We start from the raw sequence: 24,856 nt of genomic DNA, 5'->3' as shown, positions 1-24,856 counted from the left end.
TCCTAAATAAAAAAGAATTAAATTTGTGGAATCTGAGATGATTAAAGCACCTAAAAAATCTATAAAAAATAAATCTGACTATTTTTCAGAAAACTTTAAGGATACTTAAATTGAGTTATTTAGATTATGAATGAATTATTGATGAAATTTTAATTAAAAAATCTAAAAAATATTTAATATTTATGGTTTTTTATTGTATTTATATTATTATATATTAAATGATTTTTTTATCAATAATAATTTAAAATTTTAAATATTAATTTTGTAACTTTAATCAAATAATTTTTCTTTAATATTATATTAGAACATATTAATAATAAATTTAATATAATTTCATTAAATATATATTTATAATATTTTTAAAAAGATAATAATTTTTTAATTTAATTTTTTTTTTTATAAATAGCAAATTTAAAAAAAGTTTCATTTTTCTTATTTTTAAAAACTAAATATTTATTATTGTTTTAAAATTAAATATTTAATTTTTTTAAAATAATAAAGTAAATGTTTTTTAATTTATATTCTTAGTTTTATTTTATATATTAAATTTTTTTATTTTTAAATATATTAATTTAAAATTTAATTTATTTTATTAGGTTTTGTTTTAGTTTTTTAAGTATAAAATTTCAGTTTAAAAAAATAATTGCTGTTTCTCTATTTAAATTTATAATAAGAAAAAAATATGGAAAACATCTAAAGTACGTAAAAAAAGACTATAATATGGGTATAATTCTAAATTTATAAAGATAAATAAATTTTTTATTTTATTTTTAATGATCTTTCATTTATATTTAATAATTAATAAAATACCTTGTGACATTAAATAAAAACAAAAATATTTAAAAGTTTTTTATAAATTTTTATAGTAAACGCAATCTTTATATAATATATATAAATTTACGTAATATTAAATTATATTTAAGACTTGAAATATATCACATATTAAATATTAATATAAAGTATTTAAAATAAATAATAATTTAATATTTAAAATATTTTAGAGAATATAACATCCATCATTAATTAAATTCCATATAAATAAAAATATATATAGTTACTTATATATAAAATAATAATAGCCAAAATTAACATTGAAAGCAAATAAAGATTAATTCTACTCAATAAATTTTATAAAATCTTTATCTTAATATAAGTCAAAGTTAATTCATAAATAATTATTAAATTTATTTTATTGCTTTAATAGGATTTTTTAATTTATGAATTAAATATCAAATAATTTAAATATTTATTTTTTTCAATTAAATTATTGTTATATTCTAAATAAAATAGAGATATGAAAATATTGCATGGTTCTAGTAAAAATAATTAATATTATAAAAAAAGTTAATAAAATATAAAAAATTAAAAAAAACTAATCAAAAAAACTAAACAATATAAATAAATAAAATAAATAAAAATATAAAACCCAAAATATAAAAAAAGTATAATGAAAAAATAAAAACAAGACTTAATAATAATACTATTAGTATTCTTAATATTTCTAACTAATACCCACTAGCAGCGCATTCAATAAATAATATCAGATACTGCATGTGGTAAATAAAATAATGCCGAACCTTTAAATTTGTAAATATTGGAAGCAGCTCACTAATGTTGCGATGTAAAATTAATCTAAAACGCCATAAATTTAGATTATGCTTCCCAAACAGGTCCTTCAATATATAACTCTATATATTTAGAATCTCATACTCTTATAGAGATCGAGAAGACATTTTAAATCTTAAATTAAAAATTAGAAATGAATTATGGATTTGTAGGACTTCCTCAATATTATATATATATTTAATAAAGTAAAAAGGATTCATAATGTGCAAGTGAAGAAGTATTATAAATGTTAGGTGAATCTTATGAAAATTGCAAGCTTTGTAAAGGAAATTACTTTGGTTGTAGCAGTCCTTAATAATCTAAGCTTTTAAAAGATTAATAAAGAATTATATATGATAATAAAAATAACCTTTTCACAGTTAAAAATTCTTATGATTTATCTTAAAAAGTAGTAGAAGCTTTCTAAAAAATATGGAATTGCAATAATCCTGATGATTAAATTCCTGTAAACTCACTATTTGATACATTTACTTAATCTAAATTATTGCAATCCCCTTCTTAAGGTTTTCCTGAAGTTTGTGGAGGTTCTTCCTGCACATTATTGCCTGGATGCTTCCGTTGTTAAAAAGACTAATCAAAGTGTTTTGAATGCCAAAAAGGATTTTTATTTGAAAATGGTTAATGTAAAGTTTGCCCTGTAAATTGTTCTATGTGTATTAATGATTCTTAAGACGATGAATTTAAATGTTAATAATGTTATAAAGGATTTTTCAATTTAGATGGCAAATGTAAAAGTAAATGTCCAAAAGATTATATATAAACGTCAAAGGCTTGTTTAAAATGTATAGATGGATAATTTTTAACAGATGATAAGTGTATTTAATGCCCGTAATATTGTAAAAAATGTACTTAAGAAAATACTTGTAATTAATGCTTTGATGGATTTACACTAAAGTAATATAAAAATATATATACAAATACAAATATATATATAGATTTATAGAATATAAATATATATTTATATATATATATATATTTATTTATTCATTTATTCATATATTAATATATTTTTTATTTTAATTTTTTTTAAAAGTAATAATACTTGTTCATAAGCTCCATTAAATACTGGATGTAAAGATGATTAATGTCCTGATGGATTTTTTAGATCTACCGAATATCCTTATAAATGTTAATAATGTCATTCATCTTGTTCTAAATGTACTGGAGAAACTAATAGTGACTGCATTGAATGCAATAATCCTTTATAATACGAGCTCTCAGACGGTTTTTGTATGTACAAACAAGAAGATATTGTAGAAAATAATAATCCTGAATAGGAGATCGATGAATAAATTACATGTTTTTTTTCCTGTGAATCGTGTAGTGATACGTCTGAAAATTGTGATAAATGTAAAGATGATTTTAAATTTTATATTTAGACTTTTAATTTTAAATATAATTGCTATACTTAATGTCCCGAAGGTTATTCTCCAGTATAAGAAGATAATAAATTTTAATGCTAGTAAACTCTTGATATCTATTAATAAGATGAAGCTGAAAATGAGTAAAATATTTAAAATAGATGTACTATTTCCTAATTTTATAACCCAGAAGATAAAGAATGCTAGTCTTGTAAATAAAACTGCTTATAATGTAATACCCTAAATTAGTGCGATGAATGTTCTTTGGGATATTATTGGGATTTTGAAACTCTTAAATGCGAAATTTGTCATTTTTCTTGTTAAAAATGTTAGGGAAAAGGACATACAGAGTGTATTATATGTAGTAATGTTAAATCTATATATCCTAAAAATGGAATTTGTGACTCTCTAGGGACTTCCGCTTCTGCTTTGACCTTAAAGGAACTCGTAGAATAATAAAATAAGGATTATGCCTAATATGAATAGGGTGTTTGTCCGTCTGTAGAAGATGGAGAGGTGATTAATTAGCATTATTAGGTTGGTTTTTTGAAAAGCTTTTCATAAAAAAATACTATGTGGTAGAATATTAGTTTGGTTTAGGAAAAGTAATGTTCCATAAGTTTTTTTTAGGATCTATTAGTAGGAGTTAGCGGAGATTTGGTTGATTGTTCAAATCTGGATTTGTCTAGGAGCTTTTTGGATGAGAAAAAAGGGGAACTTGTGTTTATTTTGAGTATTATTTTGGCTTAATATGATGCCTAAATAGATAATAAAGGAATAAATCCGTAAAGCTTGATAGAGTTTGCGAAAGATAATAATTTTTTAAAAACTCTTTATAATCGAAAGGTTAATTTGTAATCAGATTAAGAAGAAAACTAGTGTAAAGATTTTGTTTGCGAAGGTATTTTGGATGTTAATTTGGGATAATTTGAAACAAGAAGAAATACTAAGGTTTAAACATAAGAATTAATGAGTATAGATATCGAAGTAAATTGTTTTGAGAATTGGGATACAGAAATTAAGTAGGAAATATTGGAAGATGTAGAGAAAGCGTTTTTTAATGGAAATTAATCTTTAAAAGGAAATAAAAGACTATATTTTGTGGCCTAAATTTGTGGTAGAGATTTAGATTCGTAATAAATTTAATTTTTTAAGGTTTAGTTTAAAAATATGTTGGGAATGGATTTATTGATGTAATATTTTTTATATTTTATTTTTTAATGAAAAATATAGGTTATTTTACCTAGTTTTAAGAAAGTCATTAAAGATAAAGATTCCATATATAAGGAAGTAGTCCTCAAAGAAATATAGAAATAAAAAAATGCGATGAAAATCATAATAATGAATTCGAGTCTTATAAAATAACTTAAATAAAAATAATATAAGTATAAGAAACGGATAAATAATTCGATATTACAGATAGTTTATCTGATTAATATTCAGAATAGGCCTAATAGATGAATGATAAATAAAGTTAAAATGAAAATTCAAAATGTTAGTGCATTTAAATGAGCGATTTTATAATGTAATAGGAAAATATCTCAAAGCTAATGACATTAATATCTGACTAATCTATAAATATTTTGACCCCGAATTTAACTTTAACTGAAGTCTAGAATATTTTAATTTAATAAGGAATAGATTTCGAAAATATGCAAACAAATTAAATTCCATTCTCTTAAACTTAAGCTGAATAAATTTTCAACACCTATATTAAAGAAAACATTATTAAGTATAATAATATTATGGTTTTGATGAAAATGAATTACCCTTGTGTATTTAGAATATTATGGTAGATATTGCTTTTAGTAATAAAGGTAATGCACTTGATAATTTAGATAATGGATTTGGATAACTATTATAGAGTAGTAATTTTAAAGTACTTTTGGAGGAAATTAGTATTAGTACATGGTGCGAAACTAATTAGGATAGATGTTATAAAGCTAAATAGATTTTTAATTCATGTATGTGATTTTTTTTGAGAGGGGAAGATATGAAATAATTTTGACATTTTTTGTATTATTTTATTTAGTTTATTTTTTTTATATATATATAAAATTTTATAAAATTTTTTTATAATCGATATATGTTTTTTATCTTATATTTTATTATTATTTATTATAACAATTTAATAATTATAATAACTTTTTATTAAAAAAATAAAATAAAAAATATTATTTTTATATATAAAAATATATATATAATTAATTAATTTCAATATAATTTAATTGCTTTGAATTTTTATTTTTGATAATATATTATATTATAATTATATATATCATTATTTTTATATTTAATAAATTTAACTTATTATTATAAATATTTTTTATATATATTTATTGTTTTTCAATAAAATCTTTAGTAATCTATATATTTAATACATACTCTAAATTTTTTTTTCTAACTCCTTTTAGTAATACTTCAAAGAATGAACAAAAATCAATTAATTTTTTCTTTTAAATTATATATATCCCATTATCTAATTATTTAATATCCTGAATTTCCTTAGTATATAACATACCTAAGAATTATTAATTTTTTATAATTTTTTTTTTTTTCTAAAACCATTTTTTCACTTATTTATATATATGCGTTTTTTTTAATCTAAAAAAATCATAGTTTTATCAATAAAAATTAAATTATAATCATACATTATATCTAATATTAATTTAAAAATAAAGTTATAACTTTAATTAATATTTTTTTAATTTATCTTGAATTATCGCCTTATATTAGTTTAATATTTTATAACTGAGTTTTAATTTTTGATTTAGATTTTTTGTAAATATTTAGGTACTTTATAAAAATTTATCTATCATTAATTATTTTCATATATTAATTCTAATACTTTTGAAACGTATTACCTTTTCTAGATTTTATTTACTTCTACCCATTTGTCAGAAGACTGTATAAGTTTTTTATAATTTCTATGATATTATATTTTACACTTTAAAATTATTCTATTTTTTTACTTATTAATGCTAATTCTTATTGTATTAACAAAGAAGATAATAATTTGAAATTTATTGTAAATGCACTATAATTCAAGTTTTATTTTAAATTTAAATATTTTATTATTTTATAGAAAATATTTTTTATATTTAAAATAATTCTTTTATAAATATTAGTTTATTTGACATTTCTTTAAAACTTTCTAATATGAATTATATAAAAAAAAAAAAATCTAAAAAAAAAAAAAAAAAAAATATAAATTATATTATAAAAATGATTATTTTAATAAAAAATTAAAATATATAAAACTAACAAATATATAAAATCTAAATTTAAATAAACAATATTGTTTAAAGTAAATATTATCTAAATTTTTATAATAATTCTAATTAAAATTAGATTCATTTATAGTTTAAGGCTTAAATAACTATTTTATTTATATAAATGAGTATTTTAAAAAGATCAAATATTTGAAAAATAATAATTAATTAAAAGATTTGAATAATATAATATTAATTATATAATAAAAATTATTAAAAAATATTAAAAAATGCTACAAAAAATAAATATTATTGTGACAAATTATAAAAAACATGGAATATGATAATATTTTTAATAAATTATAAGATATTTATTTATATATTTTGAAGTTATATTTCATTATAATAAATAAATATCATATTTAATTTAACTTAACTAAAAGAAAATAAATAATTATTTATTTATAAAAATTAAATATGAGAAAAATATAAATTGTTCATATTTTAATTTTTTAAGTAGTTTTTTATAATATTGTATAAATAACAAAAAATATATTGTTATTAATGCAATTTCAATATATTTTACTAAGTTGGAAAAAATAAAAGAATAAAAAATATATTTATTAAATAAAATAAAGAGATTTAATGCAAATAAAGGAAGTAAATTTATATATAAATATAAATAATAAATAAAAAATAATGTGAAATATAATATATGAAAGGAAATTAAGCAAATAATTTTATTTATTATTTTTAAAAAGACAAAAATAATTGTAAAGATAATTTATTAAATAATAAAAATGAAAATTTTATATTTTTATATTAAAATAAAATGTTTTTTTAAACTAATTATATATAAAAAAAATAATATATAAACATGTTAAGATAAATATAAGAAATATAATTGTTGACAAAAATAAAAATTAAAAAAATAAAATATAGATAAAAAAAATTAAATATAAAATTTAATAAAAAAATCAAATAAATATAATATAATAAAATAAAAATAAATAAAAAATGTAAAAAAAAATAAAATAAAATAAATAAAAATAAAATAAATAAATTATAATTTATATTAAAATTATTATTTATTTATTATTTTTTAAAAAATAATATAAACTAAGACTAAATGTATGAGAATAAATATAATATCTAATTTTTTATATTAAAATAAATAAAATCTTTAACAATATTTTTAATAAATTCTAGATATTTTATATTTTATAAACATTTTTTATAAAATAAATTTTATATTTTTTAAATATGTTTTTAATAAATAATTAATTTTTTATATAATTTAATTAATAAAATAAAAATTCAAAAAAAAAATATATATATATATATTTAAAAAAAAAAAACTTGATATTTTAAAATTTTTATGTATTTATTTAAAAAATAAATATATATATACATATAAATAAAAAAAGGACTTATATTTATAAAAAAAATAAAACTAATTTATTAAAAAATGAATAACCAAAATGATGAAAGCATTGATAACTACAAAGAAAAACTATTTTAAAGTTTTAAAAATACTGGAGTTTTAGATTAAGTCAAAACTCAGCTCCGTCATAAAATGATGGAGAAATTAGTTCAATCCTAAAAATAATAAAATTTATAAATACAATAGTTAGACAATTAAAAATAATTAAGAAAGCGTTTATTAGCAAGTCTAATAAATGAATATATGGATTACGAATAATTCCATTATTCTCAAAGTATATATTTACCAGAAAGTGGATTTGCACAAAAAACATTGATTCGTTAAGAAATTTAGGATATAATGAATATAGAAGAAATAAATTAGAAAGAAAGTTTATTAGAAAATCTTATATAAATTCATTTAAAACCAGAAAAAAGAGTTTCTAAAAACAATTCAAGTACACAAACAGAACACGCAGATGCAGTTTTTAATTTAGAGCAGCGTTTAAATTCTGTAGATAATTAATTTAAAGAAAAAGTAAAAGAAATAAGTTGTTATACTTAAGGAGATATGGAAGAAAGACTTTAAAAATATAAAAGAGATTTTGAAATTCGAATGAAAGCTGAAATGAATACAGAAATTGTAAGAATTCGCGAATTCGAAATTAGCCAAATTCGAATGGAAGAGTAAGAAAAAAACAGAAAAGTAATGTAGGATTATAGAGAAGATTTAGAGAAAAATTATATGGAAAAATTAGCCAAATTAAGGGATAGAGAAAAGGATATTTTCGAAAAATGTAATTAGAAAATGAAAGAAATAGAGAGCTTAAATCATGGACATAGATAAAAAATTTTAAAGGACTTCGAATTAATTAGACTCAGGGAAGAATAAATTGAAAAACAAAAAGCTTTAAATGAGGAAAGTGAGAAATTGGGAAAGGCTAAAATTACAAATTTGGAGAAAGAATTGAAAGAAAAAATAAAAAAAGCAGAAGATAGTTAATTAATTATTGAAAAGAAATATAATAATGATATTGCTTATAGTAAATTAGAAGCTCATAGAGAACTTGAGGTTGAAAAATTGGAATTATTGGAAAAAAAAAAAATTCTTGATGAAGATTTATATAAGATTAAATAAATGAAAGTATTTTTTTGTATTTAAATAAATAATATTTATTTTTTTTATATTAAAGGATACAGTAAATTAATTTACTGAATAAAATAAAAAACTAGCTGAGGATAATAGAAAATTAACGGAAGATTTACACGAAACAAAAAGGAAAAAGAAAGAATTCGAAATCGAAATAAATTAAATAAGGGAAAATATGAGAAATGTATCAGAATCATATAGAAGAGATTAAGAAATAATAAAAAATTATGAATAAAAGATAAAAATAAAAGAAGAAGAAATAAATTTCTATAAAAATGCTTTAGACGAAAGTAAAAAAATGAGCGAATAAATTAAAATGAATTAAATTGATTAATTAAAAAATTATAATAATGATATTTAAGGTTATTAGGACAAAATAGAAGAATTAGAAACGAAAATTAAAGAATATAGAAAAGTGTAAATGTAAAATTAAGAATTAATTTCTTAAAAATAATAATAATAATAATTTAATTAAAATTAATAGTTATATAATAATAATAATGAAAATAGAAATAGTATGAATAATTAAAATTTTATTTAGAAAGAACTAGAAGATCTTAAAAATAAAAGAAATAAATAAATTTAAATGTTTTAAAGAGAAAATGATTACTTGGATAAAAATAATTCTTTATAAAATTATAAAATTTTTGATCTTTAAAATAATAATTTTGGATAAAAATAATTTTTTTTTAATGATAAAAATCTAATAGAAGAATCATTTCGTGAAGAAATGGATTATTTAAAATATGAACAAAAATTAATGTAATAATCAAAAGAATAAGAAAAATCAGTTGAAAATAATTAATTAACAAATTCAAGATTGAGAGTTTTTACTGAAGTAGAAAGGTCAAGAAATAGGAAAAATACAGAAGATTTTGTTATTAAAAAGACTTAAAGTCCTACCCGACCTATAAGTGATAAGAAAGATTTATTAGATAATTTGGAGAAAAATAAAAGTAATTTTTATAAATAAAGCGAATAATTACAATAATAAATTAATACGGATGTTTCTTAGGAAGGAAAAAATGATGTTTTTTCAAATAAAAATTTATTGGAAATTCCTGATATTTATTAAAAATAAAAATAAAAAATAATTAATATATCTTTGAAGATATTCATGATTCTCCTATTGAAAATAAAAATAAGAATTATAATAGTAATAATAATAATGATTATTAAAATAAAGGCTAACCATTAGATTATGAAAAAAAGAAAAAAGATGATTTTTCGGTAAAAAAAGAAGAAGAAAAAAAAAAACGGAAGAAAGAAAAAAACGGATGAAAAAAAGATGATTTTTAAGAAATTAAAGATGATTTTTAAGAAAAAAAATTGATTCTTTTTTTGGAAAAAAAGATGATTTATTAAATAAAAAAAATAATAATCCATTTGCAAAAAAATTCGATTCTTTTTCTAAAAAAGACGAAGAAGATGAAGATCATATATTATATGGAAAAAAAGATGATTTTTCAAACAAAAAATTTGATCCTTTAGGCAAAAAAATTGATCCTTTAGAGAAAAAAGATGATTTTTATGGAAAAAAAGAATAAAATGATAATGATATTTAAAGTAAAAAATTAAATTCATTAAACAAAAAGTATGATTCTTTAGGAAAAAAAGAGAATAAAAATTAAATATAACCAATTAAATAATAAGTGAAAAAATATGACTTTTTTGATGAAGATGATGATATATTTAATAAAAAAGATGATAAAAAAAAAAAAGAAGAAGAAAAAAAATAAGAAATATAGCCTAAAAAAGAATAAAAAAGTGGTTTTGCATACGAATTTGATTTAAGTGATGAAATTGATGATTTTTAAGATAGTAAAGGTAAATAATAAGATGATGTTTTTGGGAAAAAAAAAAATGTTTTAGGAATAGAAAATGATGCTTTTGGAAAAAAAAATGATGTTTTTGAAAAAAAAAAAGATGCTTTTGAAAAAAAAAAAGATGATAATGATATTTATGAAAATAATAATAAAAAAGATGATTTTGGGGACAAAAATAAAAAATTATAACCGATTTAATAGATTAAGTAGGAGAAAGTTTAAAATAATTATAATAAAAATAATGAATAAAGTTATTAAGAAGATTTTGAAGAAAATATTGAAGAAGATTTCGAAGCTATAGATGAAGAAGATTTAGATTTAATTTGATAAAATTTATTTTATTAATCTTTTTTACTTATATATTTATTTATTATTATGTATTTTTATTAAAACAAATATTTCATAAAATTCTAATATTTTATAATATATTTAAAAAAAATAAAATAAAATAATATAATTATAATAAGATTATTTAAATAAAAATCTGAAGAATATAATTTTTATTTCATTAATAATATAAAATCAAATATCAATAAAAAGTATATAAAAAAAAATATATATATTTATTTTTAAAAATAAAAAAAAAAAAAAAATATTTCTTATAATAAATATATAGATATATATATATATATATATATATATATATATATATATTTATATAAATATTCATTATATATAAGAAAACAAAAAATATATCAAATGTTCCTAAAGAAATTTTTAACTTAACCTTTAAAGCAGATTCATTCAACTAAAACATAGAGTTTCAGTAGCGGTTTCTGTAAATAAAAGATATATATATTAATTATCAAAGTTTATTCTTATTTTTTTTTAATATTTTTTTTATTAATGGCATTATTTTTTTATTTTTCTGTAATTTTTAAAAAGTATTTTTTTAAAAAAAATGTTAACTTTAATATTTTTTTTTATTGAGCTTTTAAAATAATAAAAATAATGATATAAATCATTTTAATTAAGATTTTTTTTATATAAAAATTATAAAAAGCCGGTCCATATAATCCAAACAGATATAAAGATTATTACGTGCCAAGAACATTACCAAAAAATGAAGAAATAGTCGAATATGTTCATAGTGTACATTCTGTTCCCAATTCTCCTGTCAGAAACGTTCGTCATATTAATCCAGTAAGAGAATCAGGTCCATTACCCACATATGACGGTCCATATACAATGGAAGACATAAGATCAATGTATTACAATACCACAGTAGGTTATGATTATTGTTATTGTCAAATGGACCCTGAAGAAATAATGAGAAGAGTTCCTGGAATAACAAGAAAGGAGGCTGAATGGATAACAAAATTAGGTTTATCCCCTTAAGAATAAGTAGATTTTGCTTATATAGCATATAATATTGGACTTGATATATTTTATTTGACAAATCAAGTTTTTGTTGCAAGATAAGTAGTCACTAATTCTAAAGGTGAAAAAGTGGAAGTATTATGGAATTCTTAAGCTTATGAAGATATTGCAATGCTTAATGTAGGTAAATAAAAATACTTATTTTATAAAATATTTACTTATATATATTTTTTTGTTTTTTTTATATATTTATAGGTTTTGCACCTGTACTAGAAAGTGTGGATTATCATTGGGAAATTTTCCTTTGGGCAGATCCACCAATTAAACCTATTAATGATTTTGATTTAAATGTGCCTAATACTTGGTTTGAATATGAATAGGAATGGTGGTAAGAGGCTAATATTATTCAAGACTAAATGAGTATTCCGGAAGATATGAGACCTTACCCAAGTCCTAGAAATCCTCATTGTAGAAAAGAGTTATGGAAAAGTTAAGATAGTTTATAAGAAGAAAATTTATTAAAAGATGAAAACTGGTATCCTGAAAATACTAAATTTAATATTTATTAATAGAAAGATTTCATTAAATAAAAAGATTCTAATTAGATAACTGATGATATTAGGATTTGATAATATTTTTTTTTTATCATATAAATAATAAAAACAAAAAAATCAAAAATATTAGTATAATTTTTATTTTTTAAATATTCATAAAATATAAAAAGTTTTAAATATTATATTAATTTAAAATTTTATTATTATAATAATTCAATTATAAATAAATTATTTATGGATTATATTAAGATTATATATTCTATACTACTTGTTAATATTTTTTATTTATATTAGAATTAATATAAATATATTAAAAAAAAAAATTAAATTAAGGCTTTATTGCTATTTTTTAATATTTTTACCTTTTGGTTTTTTTAAAAAAGCAGGTAAGTCTTTTTATATAATTTGAGGGAAAAAATATTAAATAATAAGACCTTTTAGTGTTATTTAAAACAGACTAATTGAGGGGGCTTAAATAATGAATGTATTTAATATATATTTTTATTCTTAAAATAAATAATTTTTAATATATATTTTTTCTATTTATTTAATTTATAAATATAAATTAAAATAAGATATGAACTTTTATTTATATTTACTATTTTAATAATAAAAAAAAAGGTTCTGTAAAATATAAAAGTAAAATTACAAACCAATATATATATTTATTTATTTTATATAAAGAATTAAGTTTAATGTTCAAAAATAATAAAAAAATAAAATTAATAAAATTATAAAACTTTAATATATTTCCATTGAACTTTTTCGGTTAATTAAAATAAAAGGAATTATAAAATGCTTAAACTAGTTAAAATCTTAGGTGGCGTTTCTTTAATAATAAATAAAAAATTCAAAAGACAGACAGTTTAGTTTAATAGCATAATAAGATGAATATTAAAGGTGATTTCAGAAAATAAAATTATCAAGATTAATCTAAAGATTGGTCTAAAATTGTTAATAGAAGAAAATACGAAAATTTAATTAACTTTTAGTTTTATAGGAAGAGAAAAATTAAAAATTAGATAATTTTTTTTTTGTATTAAATGAAATTTATAAATAAAGATTTTTAAGAGAAAAAAATTGAAATTTAATGCTTAAATTTACTTTTTTGAAAAATTGTAATATAAAGATTTAAAAAAATTACTCCAGAAAAAATAACGAATATGAATAATTTTTAATATAAATAGAAAACTCAGAAAACAGAAAAAATTAAACTGAAAAAAGAATGAACGAATAGTACTTTTAGAAAGAAATAAAGTCTAAAAATATAAAAATTTGCTTAAAAAATTGAATTAATTAGAAAATATTACGAAAAGCCATAATAATAATGTGATATTTAAATAATTAAATAAATAACTAACAAAAGTCTTTATGACATTTTTATTAACCTAGAAAACCTAGAAATTATGCGTAGTAGAAGAATCTTAAATTACCTTAGTGATATTAAAATGTATATATTTATTTTATTTCATTTTTGGGTTATTTATTATTTTATTTATTTAGTTTTTCTTTTTTTTCAAATTAAATTAATTAAAATTTTTTTTTTTTTTTTATAAAGTAAAAAAAAAAAATATTGAAAAATAATCAAAAATATTAAATAAAATGAGTATGCAATCAATAGGATAAATAGGAATGATAACATTAACATTATTATATATTTATTATTTAATATGGGTATTAATAACTGTAATTAAATAAAAAATATATATTAGCTAATATTATATTAAAAAGCCTTTTATTGAGCCAACACATTAAATATAAAATTATTTTCCAGAAAAAAGTATGCATATATGATTCCAACATTAATAGTTTGTTTAATTGTTTGTGTTTTTACTGCTTTTTTAGGAATTGTTTTAATATAACCAACTAAATAAAAAAGTGTATTTTATTATATTTTATTTTAATCGCTAATTATTTTTTTTCTAGATTTCTATAGTGTTTAAGAATAAGACAAAAAAGAATAATGATTATCTTAAAAATTTATATATATTATAAAAATATTAAATAAGAATTTTAATTTGTAAAATGTTATATATACATTTAAAATTTATAAAACAAAAAATACTATTAAGATATTTTTTATTATTTTTATTACTATTAACATATATATGAATTTTTTTAGAATATTTATATTTTATTAAAGTTATTATCGCTATTATAATATATATTATTTATAAAATTTTATCATCTTTAAATATTAAATAATTATCTTCTCTTTTTAATATTTTTTATTTATAATTATAAATATTTATTATATTATATTTTATCTAATAAATTAATCAAATTTTATAAAAAAAAAAAATGAGTGATTTAGGTTGGTTAGCTGAAAGTACTATAATTCCAAAAAAACAATAAAATAAAATTGAAGTGGATGATTCTTCAGTAATTCATATTAAGTTTTTGTTTATTGATAAAACAAATAAAATATAAAAAAAAGTTAGTAGGATTACAAATAGCATTGATGTAAAGAAAAGAAGAATAAAATAATAATGGAATATAAGGAAATAAAAAATAAAGAAAATATAATGATTTAACATAAAAGAAAAACTCAGGAATCGAATAAAGAATACAAAAAGATTTTATATAGTAAGAAGTTTAAAAATAAAATAAATAATATTCAGTTGATTTATTAAAATAAAAAGAAAAAATATATGATAAATTATGTAAATAAAAAAAAGATAAATAAAATTTCATTTTTTTTTATTTATTTTTTTCGAATATAATTTTAAAGAATAATAAGGAAAAAATATATCAAAAATTTTAGTTGATTTTGAATTTAAAAAAATTGAAAATTGTGAATAATAAGAAAAATTGTAATTAGAAAAAGAAAGAAAAGAATATTATGAATAAAAAAAATAAGAATTAATAGAAAGAGAAAATAATATATTGTAAAAAAAATATCTACTGAAAAATTCTTAAATGAATAAATAGTTTATATAAGATGAAATTGAAAGACATGAATGGGAAAAAGATATGTTATAAGTATTTTAAAAATTTTATTGTTTAAAAAAATATATATTATAAAACTTTATTTTAAAAAAGTATATTTATTAAAAATTATTAAAATATTTATTTATTTTTATATATATTTATTTAGGAATTAGAGTAAGGAATTACTGAAGAAATGAGATATTTAACATAAAAGAATATTATTAAATAAAGATACGATAATCATGCAACTTAGGATGAAAAAATGTTATCAAATATAATATATAATAATTTTTTATTTTATTTTTAGATAATTGTAAAATGTTTTAAATGAATAAAATTAAGAACATTTAATTTTAAATGAAATTAAAAAAAAAAGGAATTAAGATTAAGAAGCTAGAAAAATAAAAATTTAAGAACTTAATTTAAATCAATAATGATTTGTATATTGTTTTTTTGTTCTTAAGTGCATTATATTTTTAATTCGTTTAATTATTATCAATTTATTGATAATTATTTTTTTATTATTAATTAATGTTTATCTTTTATTTTTATGTAATTTATTTTATAAAATTCTATTTAAAAAAAATTAATTTATAAGAATAATCAATTATTTGTCAGTTTTTTTTTTTTTTTAGTTTTTAAAAATAAATATTAAAAAAATATAAAATTTAAGCCATTAACATATAAAAATTTATATATATATATAGATGTAAATACATTTTAAATATATAAAAATTTAAATTAAAATTTTATTTTATTAAAATTATAAACTATATAATAAAATTTATAATTTTTATTTCTAAATAGACAAATAAAAATTAATGAATTAAAACTAAAATATGATTTCTCCGTTATTATAACTTATAAATACTTTAAAAAGTAAATAGTTACTAGATATAAGTGAAAAACATAACAGAAAATCTCAAAAAGAAATAAAAGTTGATATAGAGCAAACTAATAATAAAGATTGTATTTTACAGCAAATAAATAAATTAAGAAAATGTTCCTAGTTATTGTATTTTTCATTTTAATATAAAATAAGCTAATATAATATATTACTTATTTTTTAAAAAAAGAAAATATGAATAATTTTCTTATTTTAATCTTAATAAGTAAAAAGAAAATGAAGGTTTTTTTTTTTTTATTTAACAAAAATAAAATAAAATAAATTAAAAAAAATACAAATTAGAAAATTTAAGAAATGTTTATACTTAATAAAAAATACAAATAAATAAAAAATAAAAAAGATCTTCTTTCGATAATTTACCTTTAATACAAGAAAATATAAAAGCTACAAATTAATTTAATAGTTAACCTTAGTTAAAATAGTTAAAAAGAAGCATATTGATAGAAAACGCTTAAACGTAATAAAAAATTTATATTGAATAAGGATTCCCGAAAATGTAAAAAGAAATATCAATGCATTTAATAAAATAATAGAAAAAAGAAAATTAAAAAAACATAATTTTTGCATCTAAATCAATTGCTGGTTTTAATTAAATGTAAAAAAATAAAATAAATTAAGATGAAGTTATAACTTTACCTTAAAATCTTAAAAATTAATATATTTTTAATTTTGGGATTTGTGATGGACATGGTATTTATTTAGTTTATATTTTATTTTATTTTTATTTTTTTAATAAAAAACAAATAAAAACAAGGGGAAAATGGTCATTTAGTTTCTTAATTTATTAAATAGAATTTACATAGTATTTTAGAAGTTTAATTAAATTAAAACTAAAATTTAAAAGTTTGCATTTAGAAAGCTTTTTCTAATTTGAATAAATTAATTAATGAGTAAAGATAATTCGATGTTAATTTAAGGTTTTATTTTTTATTAATAACTTACATAATATTTTTTTTTAAATTATAAGTGGATCTACATTATGTAACATATACATTACAGAAAAAAAAATATTTTGTGCAAATGTTGGAGATTCTAGAGCTATTTTTGCAAAAAAGCTTAGAAATAATTAATACATAATTTAAAAGTTATCAAATGATCATAGTCCTTATATATAATAAGAATATCAAAGAATAATTAAAGCAGGAGGAAGTATAGATTAATGTTTAAGTAAAATAAAAAAAGTAAAAAAAAGCAAAAAATAAAAAAAAGTTAATGGTAGTAAACAAGGGCCTTTAAGGGTTTGGCTTAAAAATAAATAAGCCCCAGGTTTGGCTATGACAAGAAGTTTTGGGGATAAAATAGGTGTTTAGGCAGGAATTGTTTGCGATCCAGGTAATAAATTAATAAATACTAATAAAAATAATATTTAATTGTTTTTTTTTTATTTATAAAAAAAAGAAATTATTGAATTTGACTATTAATAAATATAATAAAATGGATTTATTATCGTTGCTTCTGATGGAATTTGGTCTATTATTGATAACGAAGAAGCTGTTAATTTAGTTAAGCCTTTTTACGAATAAAAAAATGTGGAAGAAGCTGTTAAATATTTAATAAATAGGGCTCTATTTAAGTGGAAGAAAGTATATATTTATTTTTTATTTTTTTTCTAAAGTTTATATTATATTTTATTTAATAATTTTTTAAGTGTTAAGCCAATCAAAGGGATGATATTAGCGCAATCGTTATATTTTTATGAATTTTTTTGTTTTATTATTTTAAAATTATTAAACTGATAAATTATTTTATTTACATTAATTTTATTTAGATCTTTTATATATATATTGAAAAAAATAAAATATAAAAATAAGATTTATATATACTATATGTTAATATTAGTTTTTATTAATACATAAAAAATATAATAATAATAAAGATTTTAAAATATTTATTTTATTTTTTAGCTTTTTTTATTAAAATAAAAATATATAAAATAACTATATGTTTAATAAAAATATAGAAATTAGTGAATTTATAAATAAAAAATATAAATTACTTATTTATTTTTTATATATATATATATATATCTATCTTTTATATAATTTATAAAATTAAATATCATTAACATATTTTAATTATTTAATCAAAATTATTTATATAATAATTTTGTACTAAATCTTCTTGCAAACATTTTAAAAAAAGAAGGACTTAATTTATTTATTTATAATTATTCTAATAAATTTTTATTTGGTATTAAATATTGTCATACACACAAAATTATTATATATTCTTTCTTTAACATTGTTTTATTTTGATAAATAATATTCTTTACTTAAAAGAATGCTTTAAATTTAAAAAAATTAAAAAAATACATTATAACTTTTATGTTATCTAATATTATTATTTATATTAGATTAAATAATCATATAAAATATTTCAATTAGATTTTAATAAGAATTAATTTATTATTATTAATATTCTAAAAATTTAATTATCATAATAATTTATTAACATTATTTTAAACTTTAACAAATAAATACATTAAAAATTAAATAAAAAAAAACCAAATGTACTGATATGCAATTTTATATTGTATTTCTTTTGTTTAATATTTTATTTTTTTATTTTGTTGGGTTAAAAGGTTAAAATCTTAAATTTTTTTTAATATAAATACATAATTATTATTATAATATTTATATACTTAATATATTAATATTAATGATTAAATTAATTTTTATTTAAAAACAATAATAATTTATAAATTATTAATGGCTAAAACCTTAATATTTTTTAACTATCACTTGTCACTCTTATTGTTTTTTTATTTTTTTTAAAAAAAACTTATATATTAAAATAAAAATTAAAGGGAAACTGAATAAAAATTAAAACAAAAAGAAAATTATTATATTTTTATTTTAGTTAATCTAATAATTATTAAATAAATATAATATAATTTATATTAAAAAATTATCTTTAATAAAATAATTATTAAAAATGGAATATTAATTAACTAAAAAGCTTCATAAAATATTTAAAATTATTACTTTATTTTTTAATTATTTAGATTAGGAAAATTTTTACTGAGAATAAAATTAATATTTGAAATACATTTTCTAAGAAATCATTATTTTTAATGTTTTGAATAGGTTTTTTTTATTTTTTTAGATTAAAAAAATAATTATACCTGAAAATAGATTAAATGTGTTTTATATATAATTGTAAAACTATTATTGTATTGTTAAGTTTATTATTTTTATGAGAATTCTTATGTAATATGTAAAAATCTGAATTATCTTAATTATATATGTACACTATAAACATTATAATATAAATTATATTTTAATAATCTAATTTTTTATAAATATTTTTAGATTAATTTAAATTTAATATATGAAATATAAATTATTAGAATTTCTATTTTTTAAATACTAAATATATTATTCTTATCTTTTATTTTATTATTAGGTTTTCTATTTTCTGGTAGTCAATTATAATTTTATTATTAAAAAAAATTAAATAAAACACTAGATTTAGAAAGCTTTTGTATTAATTATAGAATTTTATTATTATTATTTATAAAAAATACTTTTATTATTAATATATTAATTAATTTTAAAAGATATTATAATTAAAATATATATAATTATCGTAACGCATAGGAAATTTAAAAAAAAATTAAATTAAAAATATTATCTAATGCTTTTCATAGCTTTTTATTATTTTTGATTTATTAAAATTTCATTATACCATAAATATTTAAAGTGTTTTAAATTCAATATAATTTATAAAATATATATATATATATATATATATATTTACATTTAAACATAAATTTATAATTATTATATAATATATACATGTAAATAATTTAGAAGTAAATAAATTTTAAATTATTATTATTTAAAAATATATTATTCAATTTTTATTTTAATTTTTGTTTAAATATAAAATATTTTTATAAAACAAACACATATAAAAAATGTTATATAAGTAAAATTTATATTTTTAAAATTAATGCAATTTATAATTCTAATCATATAAATATTATATATTTTCCTTTAATAAAAGTATATGTGGCTATAATTTTAATTTAATTTCAAACTTATTTATTAATTTTATATGATACTTTTATTTAAAAAAAAAAATTTTTATTAATGAATAAAAAAATAATAAAATATTTATATTTTATTATTATAAATAATTTTATATTAACAAATTAAAAAAAAAAAGGAATACTAGCTTTAAATTGAATAATAATAAAAAAAAATGAATAATAACGAAAATATTTCGTTTTAAATATCTTCGAATTATTAAAACAATATATTAAATAATTCCCCACACCATTTATATTATAAAAGTCGTATAGATTCCGAAGATATGATAGACTCAATATTATCAAGTGAAAGTAAACAATAAAACTAATATATTCGAATAAATTCATAAATAATGTCCGCAAAATTAAATTTGAAAATGAATTAATATAACATATATAAATAATTAACTACTTCAGGAGTTCTTCAAAATCATGCATTTTTTATAATTATAAGTGAAAACTGTATGAGTGCGGATGAAGCTTTTTTATAATTAACAACAGACGATGATGATATGTATACGCATTTATTTTTACCTGAATAAAATAATGAATAAATATGTTAAATCTGTAAAAGTTAGAAAAATTTGCATTTAAAATGTTCGAATTTTGATATAACAAATGCTGTACAATTATTTCAAAAAATAGAAAATTTACGGATGAATTTGAATGTGGACGAATTCTTAAAAGAGAATACTTCTTATAAAATTTGTTAGATTTGCTTATCTTAAGTAGAAGAAAATTAAATGCTTTTTATCTAAAAAGTATGCCATTTAATATGTATGGATTGCTTTAAGAATTATTTAAATGAAGAAATTAGAATTTCAAAAGTAGAAAATATGAAATGTCCGCATTGTTTGGAATTACTAACTGATTAAATTATATAAGATAATGTCGATAATCAAACATATATTAAATTTAGATATTTTCAAAAAAGGGTCAATATATAAAAAGATCCATTAAAAAGATTCTGCCCGACAATAAATTGTGAAAATATATTATAATTAGAAAACAAAAACTAGCAAAAAATATAATGTGATTAATGTTAAGCATTTATATGTACTTAATGTAATAGAAATTATCATGAAGAATTCTCTTGCAATTAAATTCTCGAAAAAGAAATTACAATATTAATAAATACAAGAGATATTTAAAGGTGTAGAAAATGTAAAGCATTAGTTTAAAAAATAGAAGGATGCAATCATATGACATGGTAATAATAAAAAAATAATAAATAATAATAAAATAAATAAAATATATATATATATAATATATATATATATATATATATATATATATATATATATAGTTCTGTTTGTGAATATTAATGGTGTTGGCTTTGTGGAGATACTTATACTTAAATGCATACTATGGCTTTAAATCCTTTCGGATGTCCTATGTTATAAAATGGTAGGTTTACTGTTCATAACACTTAAATGTGGAAAATCTATTGTATTAGATTTTGGATATTTGTATTAATTATATTTTTGTTTCCTTTTGCTCTTTTGTTTAGTGGGCCTGCTTTTTTGTTAGGCGCTTATATTGAATTGTTGAGAAAATATAGAAATAGTACTTATTTAAATTGTTAATGTTATATTAAGTATATTTTATTTTTTTTGGGAATTATTATATTTCTTTTGGGCTTCATTCTTGATGTTATTTTTGCAGTTTTACTTGTTCCAGGAATAATTTATTTATTTGTATTGTATATAAAAGAAAGAAATAGAATTATAAGCAAAGCTAATTAAAGATTATAATAAAGAGAAAATAATGAGTTATGAATTAAATGTTTAATATTATAATTAAAATTTAAAAATGTGTTTAGATTTTGTATTTTAGATTTTAATTTTACTTACTTGTGATATAAATTAAAGTTATTTTTTTTAAAAAAAAAGTTTTTATAAAGTAGATTTTTTTTTTTTTTTTTATAAAATGCTTATTTTTTTTTTTTTATAAAATTTATATATATTATAATTTCGGGTAATTGATTATTTAATTTAAATATTAAATTTAAATTTTTGATATAAAAAAAAAGTTTTGCTTAGTTATTCTATATATATGAATTTTAAATATATATATTTCTTTTATATTTTTTTATCATAATTATAATATTTCCATATTTATTAATCTATTTAAAATTTAGAAAATAAAAGAGTATCAATAAATACAAATTTGTTTGTCCTATAATAAAAATAAACAATTAAGAAAATAATAATTGATATAATTTAGTATTTAATAGAAAAAATTAAATGATTTAAAATATCATGATTTTAATATTTTTTTGAATTATTAAGATATATATTATTAAGATATATATATAAATTATTATTAATACTATTTATCTTATAAATATAGTATATAATAAATTTTATTAAATTAATAAATTAAACTTTAAATCATTTTATATTTTAAGATATTTATTGTATTTTAATTTCTTATATTAATATATTAGATATATCTATTAAATTATAAAAAACCAAAATTATTAATTTAATTATACTAAATAAAATTAATGTGAAGATATGAATTTTTACAAATTATAACTAACAATTATCCTTAAAAATACGTTTTCATAACTTTTTAAAGTAATAGAAACTGTTTAAATAAAAAAATTGATTTATTAAATAGTTATTTTTTAATATGTAAATTATATTTTTTTTGTTTTTTAAAAAAAAATAAGAAATATATTTAATAATACAATATAATAAAGAAGAGAAAAAAAAAAAAAATATATATAAAAATTAATTAAAATATATAATAAAAATAAAATACTAAAAAAAAAAAAAAAAAATACTAAAAAAATGTCAAATAAATCGAGATCAAAATCGCGATCAAGATCAAGATTAAGATCAAGGTCAAGATCAAGTTCATAATCTTCATTTACAGTTTCCAGGTAAACATTTATATATACATATTTTTTAAAAAAATATTAATAATAATAATAAATAAATAGAAGTAGTTCTCCAAAAAAAAACCAAAATAAAGAAAACTAAAATAAAGAAAACAGAATATTCGATTACGAGTTATTTTTTGAAAACGATTAGCGAGAAATAGTATTAAAATATGAATCTTAAATAGTATCTGAAGCATTATAATTAGATAAAAATTTTACAATTGCAGATTTAAATGGGATCCTTGTAAGAATAGCTGATAAAAATCAAAGCAAAAAGTATGAAGAGCTATAGAAATTATTAAAATTAGTCCATGAAAAACTCTAAGAAATAAACTAAAAATACTAAAAAGATAGACAATATAACGTTTTGTGTTTAGTTCCAAATAATATGGTTAGCTTAGTGATTGGAATAAAAGGTAAATAAATAAACTAAATAATGGAGGAGTCAAAGACTAAGGTAGTTGCAAATTAACCAATAAATAAAATGGTTTAAAGAACTATAAGTGTCGAGGGCGAATATAGAAATGTCGGAAGTGCAATAAAAATGATTTATTAAATAATAGAAGAGAGGGCTTCTAAAATGACCGAAAACGAAAATTCTAATAATCCTGTAAATTATACAGAATAAGAGACTTAAGTGAGGTTTATTTTACATAATAGAGTTTAAAGATATTTGGAAAATAAAAGGGACTTTTTGAGAAATTTGGAGAAAGACTTTGATATAAATTTGAGATTTTATGATGATAGAAAACTAAGATAACTCAAATAAAATGAAGTGGTTTGTTTACTTAAAGGAAAATTGTAAAGTATTTAAAATTCGACTATTAAACTTTATTAGAAAATCGATAAATACTATGAACAGGAACATGAAAATAATGAATTATTTATTAAGTTTATGATACCAAATAAGTATGTGACAAAACTTATTGGAGCTTAGGGGTGTATGATTAAAGAAATTTCGTAAAAAAGTAAAGGAGCATAGATTAAAATCATGAGTAATAAAGAAAAAGACTTTGGAGATTAAAAAGAATGCCCTATTAGTATTTCAGGAAATATTAATAGTAAAATTGATGCTTGTTGCATTATTTTGTAATAGCTTGAAATATTCAAAAACGGAGGACCGATTCTTCTAACAGGGAAAGCTATAAATGATAATTTGGCTAATTAATTCAAAAACTCACTTTAGGATTAAGAATAGAAAATTTTAAATTAAAAAGTAATTTTTTTGTTTTGTTTTTTTAGTTTAAAAATAAATATTTTTTAAACAAAAATAAAAAGGCTAAAAAAAATATCATCTGCTTATAGTAGTAGGGGTAATTCAGAAAAAAAAGAAAAGTTTCTAAATCAAGAAGTAGATCTAAGAATAAAAAATAAAAAAATCTGAACCATAATAAAAGAAAATTTTCTTTGAAGATTTTTAAGGGAAAATTAGATTTTTAGTTAATTAAAAATTAGCTAAAAAATTCATTAATTAAAATATTTTGTAAAATATTTAAAGTTAGTCTAATTGTTCAAAAATTTACTTTGAAGATGTAAACAAAAATATTTAAAATAAACAATATATATATATATATATATATATATATATATATATATATATATATATATATATATTATATTATTT

At 16.7% G+C, this 24,856-nt stretch overlaps 7 protein-coding genes across 7 annotated transcripts, besides 39 other annotated features; 6 read left to right on the top strand and 1 right to left on the bottom strand. All coding sequences in view use genetic code 6, as the record gives it.

Moving 5' to 3' along the window:
* Positions 1-435: 435 nt before the first annotated feature.
* Positions 436-500: a microsatellite.
* Positions 501-943: 443 nt separating this feature from the next.
* Positions 944-995: a microsatellite.
* A 322-nt stretch (positions 996-1,317) lies between these two features.
* Positions 1,318-1,371: a microsatellite.
* A 208-nt stretch (positions 1,372-1,579) lies between these two features.
* Positions 1,580-4,257, top strand: IMG5_184830 (hypothetical protein). The gene is made up of 3 exons (XM_004027309.1): positions 1,580-2,520; positions 2,660-4,180; positions 4,221-4,257. Exons 1-2 carry the CDS (start codon positions 1,767-1,769, stop codon positions 3,418-3,420), a joined length of 1,515 nt encoding a protein of 504 aa, XP_004027358.1. The 5' UTR covers positions 1,580-1,766; the 3' UTR covers positions 3,421-4,180; positions 4,221-4,257.
* Positions 2,523-2,601: a microsatellite.
* Positions 2,550-2,602: a microsatellite.
* Positions 2,578-2,636: a microsatellite.
* A 1,971-nt stretch (positions 4,258-6,228) lies between the features above and the next one.
* Positions 6,229-6,270: a microsatellite.
* Positions 6,236-6,269: a microsatellite.
* Positions 6,271-7,111: 841 nt separating the features above from the next.
* Positions 7,112-7,258: a microsatellite.
* Positions 7,113-7,262: a microsatellite.
* Positions 7,114-7,262: a microsatellite.
* Positions 7,263-7,667: 405 nt separating this feature from the next.
* IMG5_184820 (hypothetical protein) lies at positions 7,668-10,104 on the top strand (the record flags this gene model as incomplete). The annotated part of the gene is made up of 2 exons (XM_004027308.1): positions 7,668-8,775; positions 8,822-10,104. 2 exons carry the CDS (start codon positions 7,668-7,670, stop codon positions 10,102-10,104), a joined length of 2,391 nt encoding a protein of 796 aa, XP_004027357.1.
* Positions 8,751-8,813: a microsatellite.
* Positions 10,004-10,045: a microsatellite.
* Positions 10,014-10,058: a microsatellite.
* Positions 10,056-10,095: a microsatellite.
* Positions 10,105-10,242: 138 nt separating the features above from the next.
* Positions 10,243-10,283: a microsatellite.
* Positions 10,252-10,297: a microsatellite.
* Positions 10,298-10,468: 171 nt separating this feature from the next.
* Positions 10,469-10,513: a microsatellite.
* Positions 10,514-10,610: 97 nt separating this feature from the next.
* Positions 10,611-10,717: a microsatellite.
* Positions 10,613-10,721: a microsatellite.
* A 118-nt stretch (positions 10,722-10,839) lies between these two features.
* Positions 10,840-10,887: a microsatellite.
* Positions 10,888-11,205: 318 nt separating this feature from the next.
* Positions 11,206-11,275: a microsatellite.
* Positions 11,270-12,651, top strand: IMG5_184810 (hypothetical protein). Its single transcript, XM_004027307.1, has 3 exons — positions 11,270-11,375; positions 11,601-12,101; positions 12,173-12,651. The coding sequence occupies exons 1-3, from the start codon at positions 11,297-11,299 to the stop codon at positions 12,544-12,546; spliced, it is 954 nt and encodes a 317-aa protein (XP_004027356.1). The 5' UTR covers positions 11,270-11,296; the 3' UTR covers positions 12,547-12,651.
* Positions 12,652-14,878: 2,227 nt separating this feature from the next.
* On the top strand, positions 14,879-15,656 carry IMG5_184800 (hypothetical protein). Its single transcript, XM_004027306.1, has 3 exons — positions 14,879-15,134; positions 15,203-15,453; positions 15,569-15,656. Exons 1-2 carry the CDS (start codon positions 14,961-14,963, stop codon positions 15,377-15,379), a joined length of 351 nt encoding a protein of 116 aa, XP_004027355.1. The 5' UTR covers positions 14,879-14,960; the 3' UTR covers positions 15,380-15,453; positions 15,569-15,656.
* Positions 15,462-15,527: a microsatellite.
* Positions 15,657-16,821: 1,165 nt separating the features above from the next.
* IMG5_184790 (protein phosphatase 2c, putative) lies at positions 16,822-18,045 on the top strand (the record flags this gene model as incomplete). The annotated part of the gene is made up of 5 exons (XM_004027305.1): positions 16,822-16,999; positions 17,064-17,226; positions 17,277-17,458; positions 17,492-17,641; positions 17,708-18,045. The coding sequence occupies 5 exons, from the start codon at positions 16,822-16,824 to the stop codon at positions 18,043-18,045; spliced, it is 1,011 nt and encodes a 336-aa protein (XP_004027354.1).
* Positions 17,485-17,518: a microsatellite.
* Positions 18,046-19,861: 1,816 nt separating the features above from the next.
* Positions 19,862-19,895: a microsatellite.
* Positions 19,896-20,038: 143 nt separating this feature from the next.
* Positions 20,039-20,064: a microsatellite.
* Positions 20,065-20,998: 934 nt separating this feature from the next.
* IMG5_184780 (ibr domain protein) lies at positions 20,999-22,136 on the top strand (the record flags this gene model as incomplete). Its single annotated transcript, XM_004027304.1, has 2 exons — positions 20,999-21,552; positions 21,649-22,136. 2 exons carry the CDS (start codon positions 20,999-21,001, stop codon positions 22,118-22,120), a joined length of 1,026 nt encoding a protein of 341 aa, XP_004027353.1. The 3' UTR covers positions 22,121-22,136.
* Positions 21,555-21,593: a microsatellite.
* Positions 21,558-21,596: a microsatellite.
* Positions 21,558-21,639: a microsatellite.
* Positions 21,594-21,647: a microsatellite.
* Positions 22,137-22,234: 98 nt separating the features above from the next.
* Positions 22,235-22,296: a microsatellite.
* Positions 22,297-22,624: 328 nt separating this feature from the next.
* Positions 22,625-22,656: a microsatellite.
* A 398-nt stretch (positions 22,657-23,054) lies between these two features.
* Positions 23,055-23,110: a microsatellite.
* Positions 23,060-23,126: a microsatellite.
* Positions 23,064-23,105: a microsatellite.
* Positions 23,099-23,141: a microsatellite.
* A 27-nt stretch (positions 23,142-23,168) lies between these two features.
* Positions 23,169-23,205: a microsatellite.
* An 86-nt stretch (positions 23,206-23,291) lies between these two features.
* On the bottom strand, positions 23,292-24,442 carry IMG5_184770 (hypothetical protein; the record flags this gene model as incomplete). Its single annotated transcript, XM_004027303.1, has 1 exon — positions 23,292-24,442. A coding segment is annotated over one exon (945 nt), but the record flags the coding sequence as incomplete, so codon positions are not given.
* Positions 23,310-23,344: a microsatellite.
* Positions 24,443-24,790: 348 nt separating the features above from the next.
* Positions 24,791-24,851: a microsatellite.
* Between the last annotated feature and the right edge of the window lie 5 nt (positions 24,852-24,856).

The sequence above is a fragment of the Ichthyophthirius multifiliis genome, assembly GCF_000220395.1.
Source record: "Ichthyophthirius multifiliis unplaced genomic scaffold scaff_1120509251339, whole genome shotgun sequence".
Lineage (NCBI taxonomy): Eukaryota > Ciliophora > Oligohymenophorea > Hymenostomatida > Ichthyophthirius > Ichthyophthirius multifiliis.
Note: the sequence above shows the minus strand (reverse complement) of the source record. Positions and strands in the feature narration are given on the sequence as shown.